Genomic DNA, 12919 nt, shown 5'->3' with positions numbered 1-12919 from the left:
GTCTGGATGTCAGCTGTAATTCTGGGAGAACTTCAGGTCCCACCTTGTGGTTGGTAACCCCAGCTACACTACAGCTGGAGTGGTGCATGTAGAATGCAGCCATAGGGTCTAAGATATTTTGAACACAGAGCTGAAAGTGTTGAACACTAAGCTGGAAGTTAGGCACAAAACCTAGAATCAACTTGTTACAAATATTTTGCACAAGTTGAGGGTCCTGTGAGGAACTGGTGGATGAGATACTTTGGAAATTCCCACCCAACCATGTTTGCTGTTGGCCTGTTTTTGTGATTGGTTGGTGGGGGTGGGAGACAGCCACTTTCCCATTAGATATAACAGTGTTACTCAAATGTTTTGTATCACAGCTATGTGAACCCAAGTTATTTCTGTGAGCCTTGAATCAAAGAAGTTAGGACCTTTCTGCGCTCCTTGAAGCAAAGACCTCTTCAGGAGCTCAAATCTCTTAACTAGAAAGTAGGGATGTTACAAGTGTTTTACTTTGTTCTTAGAAAAAAAAAGGTCAGCATTTGCAACACAAATCCAATATTCTTCACAAATGTATTACTTAAGCTTTGGGGTGGGGTGGGGGCTGGTTATTTGAAAACTAAAATGTATGCATCTGTGCATATGGAACACAATACAAAATTTGTCTTGAATACTGGGCCCAGAATTTGAAAAGGGACTCTATTGTTTGCCATGACTGACTTTTGAAATTTTATATTTGCCTTGCTAAGGCTGGTAGAACCATGGAAATAAGATTCCCCTCCCTCAATCCATACTTCATTTAATGTAACATATAATGTCATTTCAATCAATCAAATGCAACTAGGCTACATCTTTTATAATAAAAAAGTGAAGCCTAGTTAGAAATCACAATTGATCTCTTAGTCTGAAATCACAGGCTTAGTCTGGGAATAAGATCAGTTTTAGTAATGCAATGAATAATTTAGTGCAGTGTAAAACAAATTAGAGCATGTTCCGTTGTTCATAAGATGGATGGTGCAACAAAGAGGTGGATATTTTAATATCCTGCTTAATGTCAACTTAGAAAATGAGATTCTTCCCTAACCTTTCGGCTTTGTTCACAAAGATGGATGGCCACAGAGCCATACCAAGAAAGAAACACTAATATATATTTGAGGATTCAAATAGTTAAGATTTCTCTCTGAAATGGGAGTCATAAAAATTGTGACTTCTTGTATAGAAAATGTGCTTTGATGTGATATTATTTAATGAATTAACCTAGGATCTCCTGCTTATAAACTATTTATTTTGTGGGAAAGACTGGGTATGGATAGTCATGTCAAATATTCTATTCAGAAGCAGCATTAGATTGTATTTACAAGGTTAAACAAATGCTGAAGCACTTTAATTCCTAGACCAGGGGTGTAAAACATACAGCCTGTGAAATCAGCTTGTGCAGGGGTCATATCTGTCCCACGAACAACCGGCTCTCTAGTCTACTACTTCCTTCCCTGGGGCTGCTGCATGGCCTGCTTTCACCCATCTCCTTCAATTGTGTATGGGAAGAGAGACAAAGCCAACCCTCCTTCCCTCCATTGGCTGAGGTCTACTCCCCCCCTTCCTTTATTTTTACTACAACTGACTGAGGTTGGAAGGAAGGAGAATGGGGGGAAAGGGAAGGGGAGGGGATGAGAGAGAAAGGAGAGGGAAGGAGGGAGGGATGGTGAGGCTCCAAGGGCAGTTGATGTTTCTTGTGTCCATCTTAACACTCCCGACTTCTTCACTGGCTTTCTTGGGCATGTGTTTAAATTGGGAGTTGGGGAGAAGAATCTTTCCATCTGAAACTGTGTGCAAATTACCTGGAGGCAGGTAGGATTGCCTTGCCTGGGCCTCAGACTCCCCTTGAAACCATGCATGTTTTTGTAGCATACTTGTTTGGAAAACTGGGGAATGTCCTAGGAAATGCTGGTGTAACCTGGTCAATGGGAGGAGAATGATAAAAGGATATGATAAAAAAATCCTTGCGACAAAGGATGAGGTATCTTTTCCTAAGATACCAAGTCTATGAGATGATGCAGACCTCTCCTCTGGAAGGCAGCCATTTTTGACCATGTGCTGGCCTAAAAAGTTGGAGGGAGCTTCACGCTATGCTAACTTTGTAGAGCTAAAGGAGCCTATCCTGTTTTAATATCTGATAATGCATGTACAGAGAAAGGGACAGAGGATTTACATTTTACCTATTTATTTTGCTCAATTTGGTGCTGTGCTCAATTTGGTGCTGTGCTCAGTTTGGTGCTGTGCTAAAAGTATGCTTATGAACATTCTGCTTTTAAATAAATACATCTTTTGATGCTGGTAGTGGTTCTCTGTACCACATAGATCTCCATTGTGCTGGACACACTATTTTAAAAGGAACACTAGGGGAGAAGCAGGCAGTTGGCAAGTGGCCATTCCTCCAGGGACATGCAAGGCAGTAAACTGTCCCCATGGTAACCAGATGCTGGACAGTGGGAGACATGGACACCAGGCCTCAGTACCTGGAAGAGAAGCTGAGAGTCCTGATCCTTCCAGTGAGCAATTCCATACACAGTTCAGGTGGTGGTGGTGGGCTACCCAAGAGTGCAAGAAAAATCTCTTCAGGTGGTGAGAAAAACCCTAGAGAGGTAGAGCAGAATAGTGCCTGCAGGCCAGAGTATGCACATTCTGCCACATAGATCTATACAGGGCAATTATGATATTGGACATTTAATTTTCAGTACCTTTCCTAATAATCATCATAATAGAGTTTGTCCTTTTCACCTCTGCAGCACACTGGGTTTACACTTTCATTAAACTATCCTACTATGACCCCATCATCTTTTTACTCTCTTGGTCTCAGCAAGTTCAGCCTCTATTAGCATATACTTGAAAATGGGGTTTTTTTGTTCTAGTGTACATCACTTTACACTTACCAATCTCAAACTTCATCTTCCACATTATTTCCTTTCACCCAGTTTGTAGAGATCCTCTTGGAGCTCTTCACAGTTATCTTTGGTTTGCACTATCCTGAATAATTTTGTGTCATTGCAAACTTAACTACTATACTGCTCACCCCTAACTTCAATTTGACTCAATTCTTCAGACTCCCTTCTTAAAAATAGTGGCTATGGCATGAGTATATGCCCCAAACTTTCCACAGTGTACACAGAAGCAAAACATTGAGCTTCTCTGCCATCTCCCCCAACTTCCTTTAGCAATCCATTTATTACTCATCAAAGGCCCCAAGTGGGACCCATTCTACAAATGACAGATTGATAACATTTTGCTCCAATAATATTCTTTCTAGGGGAACAAGGTAAAACTTGGCAGTGCATTCTTCAATAATAAAAAGTGTAGCACTATATATAAAGATGCCCAGATGTGGCTCACAGTAACATGTGCCAGCAAAGAACATGACACAACATTAAACCAGCAAAGTCAATATTAAAAAAAAGAACATGACACAACATTAAACCAGCAAAGTCAATATTAAAAAAAAGAACATGACACAACATTAAACCAGCAACGTCTATATTAAAAAAAGTTTTTCATTAACAATAACAATTCAACACAAATAATAAGAACTGATAAGTGTACTCAATAGAATGATCCATGCTGAGACATAAAAGTATTATGTTTAATTTCTAAAAGCCTTCTAAACAGAACTGTCTTGCAGGTTTTTGTAAAAACTAACAAGATTTGGAGCCCGATAATGGGGCAAATTGGCCCCCCTATAACCATTTCAGCTTGGGAAAATAGTGCAGGGAGGACTAAAACCCTCCTTCTCCGCATTGCACTTCTGAGCTGAATCAGGCCTCAGAGCACTTGAGAATGTTAGTTTCCTGATATAACTTTTGTCTAATTAAGAATGTTTTTCCTGGCATAACTAAGAAGGTGCTTCATTTCGTCAATGTGCTATAAAGATCCTTCAAGACAGGACACAGAGATAATTATATTTAAACTGTATTTTAACTGTATATTTTAACTGTATAACTCTTTTTTCTTTTCCCTCTTATTTTGACAATGTCTTAGTTCACTCTGCCTACCATTAAAGGTTTGATTGATTGATTGATTGAACTTCTGTCTATAATTTGGGTCAGGAACCCTGACCTGACTCATAGCAAACACTATATCTAGCTTGCTCTAATGTTTGGTCTCAAGCCATCATTAAGATGATCATGTTTCCACCTTAGATCCGTGCCAGTCCGGCTTCCGTCCGGGCCATGGGACGGAGACAGTTTTGGTCGCCCTCATGGATGACCTCCAGCGACATCTGGATCGAGTCAGCTTGGCGGTATTGTTGCTGTTAGACCTATCAGCTGTGTTCGATATGGTCAACCATGGGCTGCTGACCGGCTGCCTCGCCGATGCAGGAATTCAGGGGCTAGCCTTACAGTGGCTCTCCTCCTTCCTTGAAGGTCAGGGACAAAGGGTGGCAATTGGAGGAGAGCTGTCCCAGAAACACCTACTTAATTGTGGGGTGCCTCAGGGGGCAGTTCTCTCCCCAATGTTGTTTAACATCTACATGCACCCCCTTGCCCAGATTGAAGAAGAAGAAGAAGATATTAGATTTATATCCTGCCCTCCACTCCAAAGAGTCTCAGAGCGGCTCACAATCTCCTTTACCTTCCTCCCCCACAACAAACACTCTGTGAGGTGGGTGGGGCTGGAGAGGGCTCTCACAGCAGCTGCCCTTTCAAGGACAACCTCTGCCAGAGCTATGGCTGACCAAAGGCCATGCTAGCAGGTGCAAGTGGAGGAGTAGGGAATCAAATCCGGTTCTCCCAGATAAGAGTCCACACACTTAACCACTACACCAAACTTGCTCTCCGGAGGTATGGGCTGGGTTGCCACTAGTACGCTGATGATACCCAGCTCTATCTATTGATGGATGGCCAGACTGACGATGTCCCTACAAATCTGGACCGGGGGCTGCAAGCCGTGGCGGGTTGGCTCAGGCTGAGTGGGCTAAAGCTAAACCCAGCAAAGACTGAGGTCCTTTGCGTAGGTCACGGCGGGCCAGGAGAGGAGATCTCCCTACCAACCTTTGATGGTGCGTCACTGATACCAGTGCGCAGGGTCAAGAGCTTGGGAGTGCTACTGGAGCCTTCCTTGACAATGGAGGCCCAGATAGCTGCCACTGCTAAATCCGCCTTTTTCCACCTTAGGAGGGTGAGGCAGTTGGCCCTTTTCTTGGAATGCAGCGACCTGGCAACTGTGATCTATGCAACGGTCACCTCGAGGCTGGACTACTGTAATGCCCTCTACATGGGGCTGCCCTTATACTGAACGCGGAAACTGCAGCTAGTGCAGAATGCAGCAGCCAGGCTGTTAGTGGGACTACCTCGGTGGGAACATGTACAGCCTAGGCTGCGGGAACTGCACTGGCTGCCAATTGTGTACCGAGTTCGTTATAAGGTGCTGGTTATTACCTTTAAAGCCCTATATGGCCGAGGACCTGCCTACCTTAGGGACCGCCTCTCTCCATATGTTCCTCAGAGAGCACTGAGATCTAGTTCTCAAAATCTTTTAAAAATCCCTGGACCAAGGGAGATCAGACTGAAAGCAACGAGGGAGCAAGCCTTCTCAACAATGTCTCCCCAATGGTGGAATCAACTACCAGAGGAGGTGTGAGCCCTGCGAGACCTAAATCAGTTTCACAGGGCTTGCAAAACAGTTCTCTTTCAACTTGCTTTTAAGATGGAACCCGGGAAATGACATCTAGCCATCCTATACATATATCGTACTGTAGCACCTTAATTGATAATCTGTAATGGTTTTAACTGTTTTATTTAACTTAAATTATGAATGTAACTTAACTATATTTTAACTGTCTTTTATAGTAATGATTGTATTTTATTGTAATCATGGTATATACCATGTCCTGTGAGCCGCCCTGAGCCTGCCTTGGCGGGGGAGGGCAGGATACAAAAATAATTTTATGATGATGATGATGATGTTGGAAGGATGAGCTTTGATTTGTTAGGCACATTTTGGACCAAGCATAGTCTTTACAGGCTCCAGGTGAACAGAAATGAAGCTAGATGGATGGAGGTAAGTATCAAGGAGTTTGTAGAGCATATTTTAAACTAATTCTTCACAGATAGCTGTCAGCAGCATCTGTAAGAAAATTTGCATCAGACCTCATCAACTAAATGTGAGGTACTTACATGTGATGAAATATAATATCCTGTTGACTGATATTCATTATTTGCATCAATCATCTCTCAAAAGTTCTTTTAAATAATTGTCCTGCTATTTCCAAATACATTTTGGAAAATCTGAAGATAGCTTGCCTGTTCTCTGTTCTAGTCAAACAAATGGCTTGGCTTTGCCATCTTTGAACCCTTACTGAAATGCCTCCATCAAAAGAGAAACTTTCTAGTTCACAGGATGTGTGCCATACTGCTTGCCTCTCCAAATAAAATGACAATGGAAACAACCAACCAACAACAAACCCATCAACACCTGCAGAAGCCTCCTCTCCAAAATGTATCAAGGCAACCACTGCTCAATGACAAACATCCTTTACAAGTGACTGATCTAATTATAAAGTTAAATTACAGGGTCCTTATAAAGAAAACACAATAACAGCAATGAGCCTGGAAGTGGCTAAATTCCCAACAAAATCATCCCTATTAGTTCCTATTCATGCCTTGAATTATGCCTTTTTATCTCTGCACAACATTCAGCATTACTTACCATTATATTTTGAAATATTGCAACTTTCTGCTGACATTAATTTATACCCCAAAATAGAAGGTTCCAGCCTTTCCTCTGTCAGATATTTAACCCATTCAAACATTTATTTTCCAGACTTTTCTTGACATTTAAAGTATAAGAGAACTCAGAAGTAGAGATGAGTGAGTCAGATAAGCAAGAGAAAAAGCAGAGATGTAGTTATTTGATCTAGCAATTTGATCTACAAACCTAGTATCCTACCTTGAACACAAACATTTCCCGGCGAAGAATTGCTAGAGTGTTAAAATTCCCATCACAGATGTTGGGCTTGGCTCCAGGGTAGGAAGGCTTGTCTCCTGTGGGCGGCCGGGGAGGTTTAGGTTGCCTGTCATTTTTTCTTGGATCTGCTGGAGGAACAGAACGATGTGGGGGCACTGTTGGCAGAGGTTTTGTTGGTGGTGGAATTTTGTCAGGAGGACCTTTAAAAATACCAACAGATTAATACATAGGATAAGGTATACTGCACGATGGCAAACATTTATATATAGAAATTACAAACTTCATCATCAGCCATTACAAGCAATCTTTTTTTCCTATCATGTACTAACCATTATAGAATATGGACCCAAACCCCCAACAATGCAACAAATACGTTTTGCTTGTGAGTTATATAAACAAGGTATTCAGAAAAGACTGTTGTTTTTTTTAACAATTTTAGTAAAATGATTTTCAATTTCTAGAGCAAATTAAGTTTTACACCCAACAAATTAATAATAATTACTAACAATACTTAAACATAAAAATAATCACAAGCATTTTTAATAAGACACAGATCCATAGCTGAGAGAAATGTGACATGGAGAACTAATGTGACATGGAGAACTTAGAATTAATGAGTAAACCGAGTCTTTTTTCTTTAACTATACTCAATCTAGATATTATTAGAGCAGAGCCTACTTTGGTATCAATGAATGGAGAAGGTCACTTGCAACAAGGGGTTCGATTGAAACTGCCAAATTACCTTTAACTAAAGTTTTCATATAAAATTCACTTGCAATTTCATGCCTAACTTAGTCTTCAAAGTCTAGCTTACAGCTGCCAGAAACCAGTGTTTAGTAAAGGCAAAATAACTTTGTCTGGACCTTCTGAATAGACTACCAGCTCATGATGACATGGCAAGCACTTTCTTCTTAACCACTCAGGAGAAACTCCATCAATTAATTTCCTTTATTAAACAGTTTGCTTATGATAGTCTACATATGAGAGCCAGTGTGGTGTAATGGTTAAGAGAGGCGGACTCTACACTTGAAGTCTGGGTTTGATTCCCCACTCCTCTACATGAAGTCTCATTACTCAGGCCAGTCACAGTTTTTTCAGAACTCTCTCAACCCCACCTACCACATGGTGAGTCTGTTGTAGGGAGAGGAAAGAAAGGTGATTGTAAGCCATTTTGAGGCTCCTTCTGGTAATGAAGGGCAGGGTATTATTCAGGGTACTATTCAAAATATTCTGTACAGATGCATTTGACTATTGCTGTACTGAGTTGACAGCTATGAAACTGTTCCATTGATGGCAGAGCCTCTCTCCAGCTCAAGAAGACTTGTTGAAGCACAACATACATCTTCCACTGGAAGACAACTCCTTGCATTGGAGGAAGATGTTGTCATTAGCAGAAAGCATAGACCTTAATTCATTTAACTATATTCCACTACTCTTGGCCAAATATGGAAGCTTCTTCCAGTCCAAAGACCATTCCAATGGAAGCGATTCTCCTGAGTCTCCATCACACACTCCATTTCCGTTTGCCCAGTACAGCAGCCAAAAGTGTTTTATATACTTTGTGAGACATTACATGGGGCATGGATGAAAATTATTTAATTCTTAAGAGTTAACTTCAATGATGGAAGTTATTCATTTTGAAACTAAGCTTAAAAACGTAAGCAGTCAACAACCAACAAAAATATCTGAGTGGTTAAGGAGACGGAGTGCAACTGACCTTAGTTGTTTTGATGTTTGAAGTACAAAATGCCTATTATATCTGCTCCACTTGAAAATGTGAGATAGAAAAGGAAATGGAGAGAAGTAAATAAAAGAGAAGATTAAAGGAGAAAAAGAAGGAAGGAATATGGCAGGAGTTAAGTAGAAAAGACAGAAGAAACCCAGCCCAGGTAGAGGGGAATGTCCTAAATTGAGGTAAAGTCAAAGAGTGACATGGAGAGGAGCTAAAAATACTATCTGGAGGTACCTGTATTGACAGCAGAGGATGCTACAGAGCCAAATGTGGTACATTTCCAACTAGGTAGCTAGGAAGTCTTTCCTTGCTTCCTCCCTTGTCCTGAGTACATACCACAAGTTATCCTGGCACTCTATAGGGCTAACAACATACTGTCTCTTAAAACTGTAATGAGACCAGCCATTCAATGTCTTTCTCTTGAGCAAAGGTATTGGCTTCATCATCACAACATGAAATCAAATCCCCCTTTGATGAATATAGTTCTTCCTTTTTTTAAAAAAAATAAAAATGAAATTGTTCTCATAGGATTTGGGTGCTCATATTTGCTTAGTTGTAAACGCAGTCCTCAAAACACATGTCCTGATGTAATCCTGCCAACCCAAAATCCACCCCTCAATGAACTACTGTAATTATGGTTGCTTCAACCCAAGCAACCATCCCTGTACACATGGACATTTAACATAGATTGCCTGTTACATTCGTTGCAAAAACAAAAAAAATGCACATGCAGATTTATTTATTTATTAGATTTATATCTCGCCCTCCCCAACAAGGCAGGCTCAGATTTGCTATCTTCAGTGAGATGCAATGTGTACACTGAGCATGATAAATTGGTCTACGTTTAAGACTGAAAGCAGAAAATATGCAAAAAGTTTTGAACGATTCAATTGAAAAAATAGAAATTGAAGCGGCAATTAATGCAATGGAAAATGGAAAAGCACCTGGATCAGATGGATATACAGCTAAATTTTTTAAAACCCTCAAAGAGGAGTTAATCCCGAAACTTCAGAAATTGATGAATATGATAAGAACAAAAGAGAAAATACCAAATACGCGGAAGGAAGCTGTTATTTCGTTGATTCCAAAGGAAGATAGAGATGTTACGAACGTAAAAAAATTATAGACCAATTTCATTATTAAATAATGACTATAAAATATATACAAGAATCTTGGCAGAAGGGTTTAAACAATATTTGATAAACTTTATAAAGGAAGATCAAGCGGGGTTTCTTCCCAAAAGGCAAATAAGAGACAATATCAGAATTGTTGTAAATATTGTAGTATATTATGAAAGATATCCAGAAAAGGAAGTAGCATTATTCTTTGAGGACGCAGAGAAAGCATTTGACAATTTAAATTGGGATATTTGTTTGCAGTAATGGAGAAAATGGAGCTGGGAGAAAGCTTTATAAGAATGATAAAAGCAATATATACTGAACAACGTGCAAGGCTATGTATAAATGCTGATCTTACAGAAGACATGATAATTAGTAAAAATACAAGAAAAGGTTGTCCACTTTCCCCACTGTTGTTTATAATGACTCTTGAAATATTACTGATGCAAATTCAAGAAGATAAAGAAATAGAAGGATTAAAAGTAAAAGGATTTACTTATAGATACAGAGCATTTGCAGATGATATAATGTTTATAAATGAAAACCCCATACAAGTCACACCTTTGTTGTTAGCCAAAATACAAGAATATGGGGAGATGGCGGGACTTTGTATTAATAAAGAAAAATCAAAACTTCTATGTAAAAATATGCAAATAAATAAGCAACAAGAACTGCAGAGACTAACGGGCTGTGAAGTTACCTCCAAGGTAAAATATTTGGGTGTGGAGATAACATTGAAGAATATTGATTTGTTCAAAAATAATTATGAGAAGCTATGGTGTAAAATGGATGAAGATATGTTAAAGTGGAATAAACTTAATTTGTCACTGTTTGTCATAGCTGCAATTAAAATGAATATTCTACCAAGAATAATATATCTGTTTCAAACTATTCCAATTGTGAAAGACAGTAAACAATTTAATTGATGGCAAAGAAAAATTTCAGAGTTTGTGTGGGCGGGGAAGAAACCAAGAATTAAAATGAAAATTTTAACAGATGCAAAAGAGAGAGGCAGATTTCATTTACCAGACTTAAAATTATATCATGAAGCAGTTTGCTTAGTATGGATAAAAGAATGGATAATGTTGTTAAACAAAAAACTCTTAGCGTTGGAAGGTCATAGAAATAAATTTGGCTAGCATGCTTATATGTATTATGGGGGGGGGGAAGATAGATGGATTTTTCTCTCACCATTATATAAGAAACAGCTTGCTAAATATATGGATGAAATATAAGAAATATGGAGATGAGAGAAAACCGTTATGTAGAGTGCCAGCAGAAGTGATAAAAATAACAGCTGAGACGGGTGAAGAAAAGTGGTTGTCATATAATCAACAATTAAAAATACAAAGTGGCAAAACAGAATTGAAAACTGCTGAAGAGCTGAATAATAAATATGATTGGTTTCAAATGCAACAAATAAAGAGCTTGGTGGAGAATGACATTAAAACTGAAGGAATAAGAAAGACAACAGAAATGGAAAAAGTTCTGCTTGGAGACAACGAAAAATTAATTTCAAAATTATATAAATTACTTTTAAAATGGTCTACGGAAGATGAAGTAGTGAAATCTCAAATGATTAAGTGGGCAATTAATGTAAATAAAGAAATACAGATGGAAACTTGGGAATATTTGTGGAAGAACTCTATGAAGTTTTCGACGTGTCATAGTATTAAAGTGAACTGTTTTAAAATGATGTATAGATGGTATATGACTCCTAAGAAATTGACAAGGATGAATAATAAGATGCCAGACAGATGTTGGAAATGTAAAAAACATGAAGGTTCTTTCTACCATATATGGTGGACTTGTGAAAAAACAAAAAAGTATTGGCAGATGATTCAACAAGAAATTTCTAGGATCTTGGGATATGAATTTAAGAAAGTTGCAGAGACTTTTCTGTTGGGATTACAAATGGAAAAATTTCCAAAAGAAGATAGAACTGTAATTTGGTACTTGCTTTCAGCTGCTAGGACATTATATGCGCAGTTGTGGAAGCAAGAAAAAATACCAGAGAAATGGGATTGGATTGTAAAAGTTATGACATGGAGTGAAATGGACAAATTAACAAGAATTTTAAGAGACTATAATTTAGAAGTTTTTAAGATGGAGTGGAAAAAGTTGATATGTAGAAAAAGAGTGGAAAATCAAAGGACATTGGACAATTTTTGATAATGATTAAGTCTTAGAAAAAAGAAGAATATTAATTTTTGTTTTTATTAGTTAAGGGTACCTTTAAACATTAGTACTTTAAGTAAATAACACTGGTGGGGGTCAAGTAACGGGGGAGGGGTGGGTAGAAATTAATATATGGAATAGATAAAAGAAGTTATTAATGATGCAAGAAATATAATTTGTAACCATATGTTACCAAATAAAATAGTTTTAACACTAAGGCAGGCTCAGATTTGCTATCTTCAATGAGATGCAATGTGTACACTGAGCATGATAAATTGGTCCATGTTTAAGACTGAAAGCAGTCACCCTCCTCCCCATGTGTAATTCTTTTTATGGAAAAGCTACATACCATATATCTTTTGGATTCCCTGTAAATCATCATTAGGAAGTTTGAAGTTGTCAGTTTCCATGTACTGGTAAAATGGAGCCATGATGGCAGTTGGGTCATTCGAATGCTCCAACCCTAGGGCATGTCCCAATTCATGAACTGCAACTAGAAACAAATCATTGCCTAGAAGAAAAGGAGGAAAAAGGTATACTTTATAAGTACATTATCAATTCATCACATCCACTATACTTGACACAAAGCACCATTTAAGTGACTTTTCCAGACATGGACAATATTTCACATGCAGCTGATGCACAACCTTCTTCCACGGCTCCTATATATGAGTCAGAGCCTCCCAGTGAAATCTCAATGTTACACTTCATTTACTATTCCGCAGCTGCAAATAATATGAAAGGACATTCCTATAAAACAAAGCTCAGATTGATTTCTTTTCCAATGTTCCATAGCTGATATAATTTTCAAAGCTACATAAAGGTTAGCTCCTATAAAGGAGTTTCATGCGCTATAGATAGCCTCAAAACTGTGTCTCCTTGTCAGTTAACACTTCTGTTTCCAATGAAAACCTTTGATCGTTTGCACAAACTGAAGTTTTAGTGGAAAAGG

The 12919-nt window shown here is 38.7% G+C and overlaps 1 protein-coding gene across 2 annotated transcripts in view; it reads right to left on the bottom strand.

Moving 5' to 3' along the window:
* Positions 1–12919, bottom strand: part of MMP16 (matrix metallopeptidase 16) — a 287970-nt gene that overhangs the window by 75415 nt on the left and 199636 nt on the right. For both annotated transcript variants that reach the window (XM_060243541.1, XM_060243542.1), the window contains 2 exons: positions 12317–12478; positions 6922–7139 (listed from right to left, as the gene is read on the bottom strand). In XM_060243541.1, coding sequence (XP_060099524.1) covers positions 6922–7139; positions 12317–12478 — 380 coding nt within the window. The remainder of the gene's footprint in view (positions 1–6921; positions 7140–12316; positions 12479–12919) is intronic.

Source organism: Heteronotia binoei, chromosome 7, assembly GCF_032191835.1.
Source record: "Heteronotia binoei isolate CCM8104 ecotype False Entrance Well chromosome 7, APGP_CSIRO_Hbin_v1, whole genome shotgun sequence".
NCBI classification, from domain to species: domain Eukaryota; kingdom Metazoa; phylum Chordata; class Lepidosauria; order Squamata; family Gekkonidae; genus Heteronotia; species Heteronotia binoei.
Note: the sequence above shows the minus strand (reverse complement) of the source record. Positions and strands in the feature narration are given on the sequence as shown.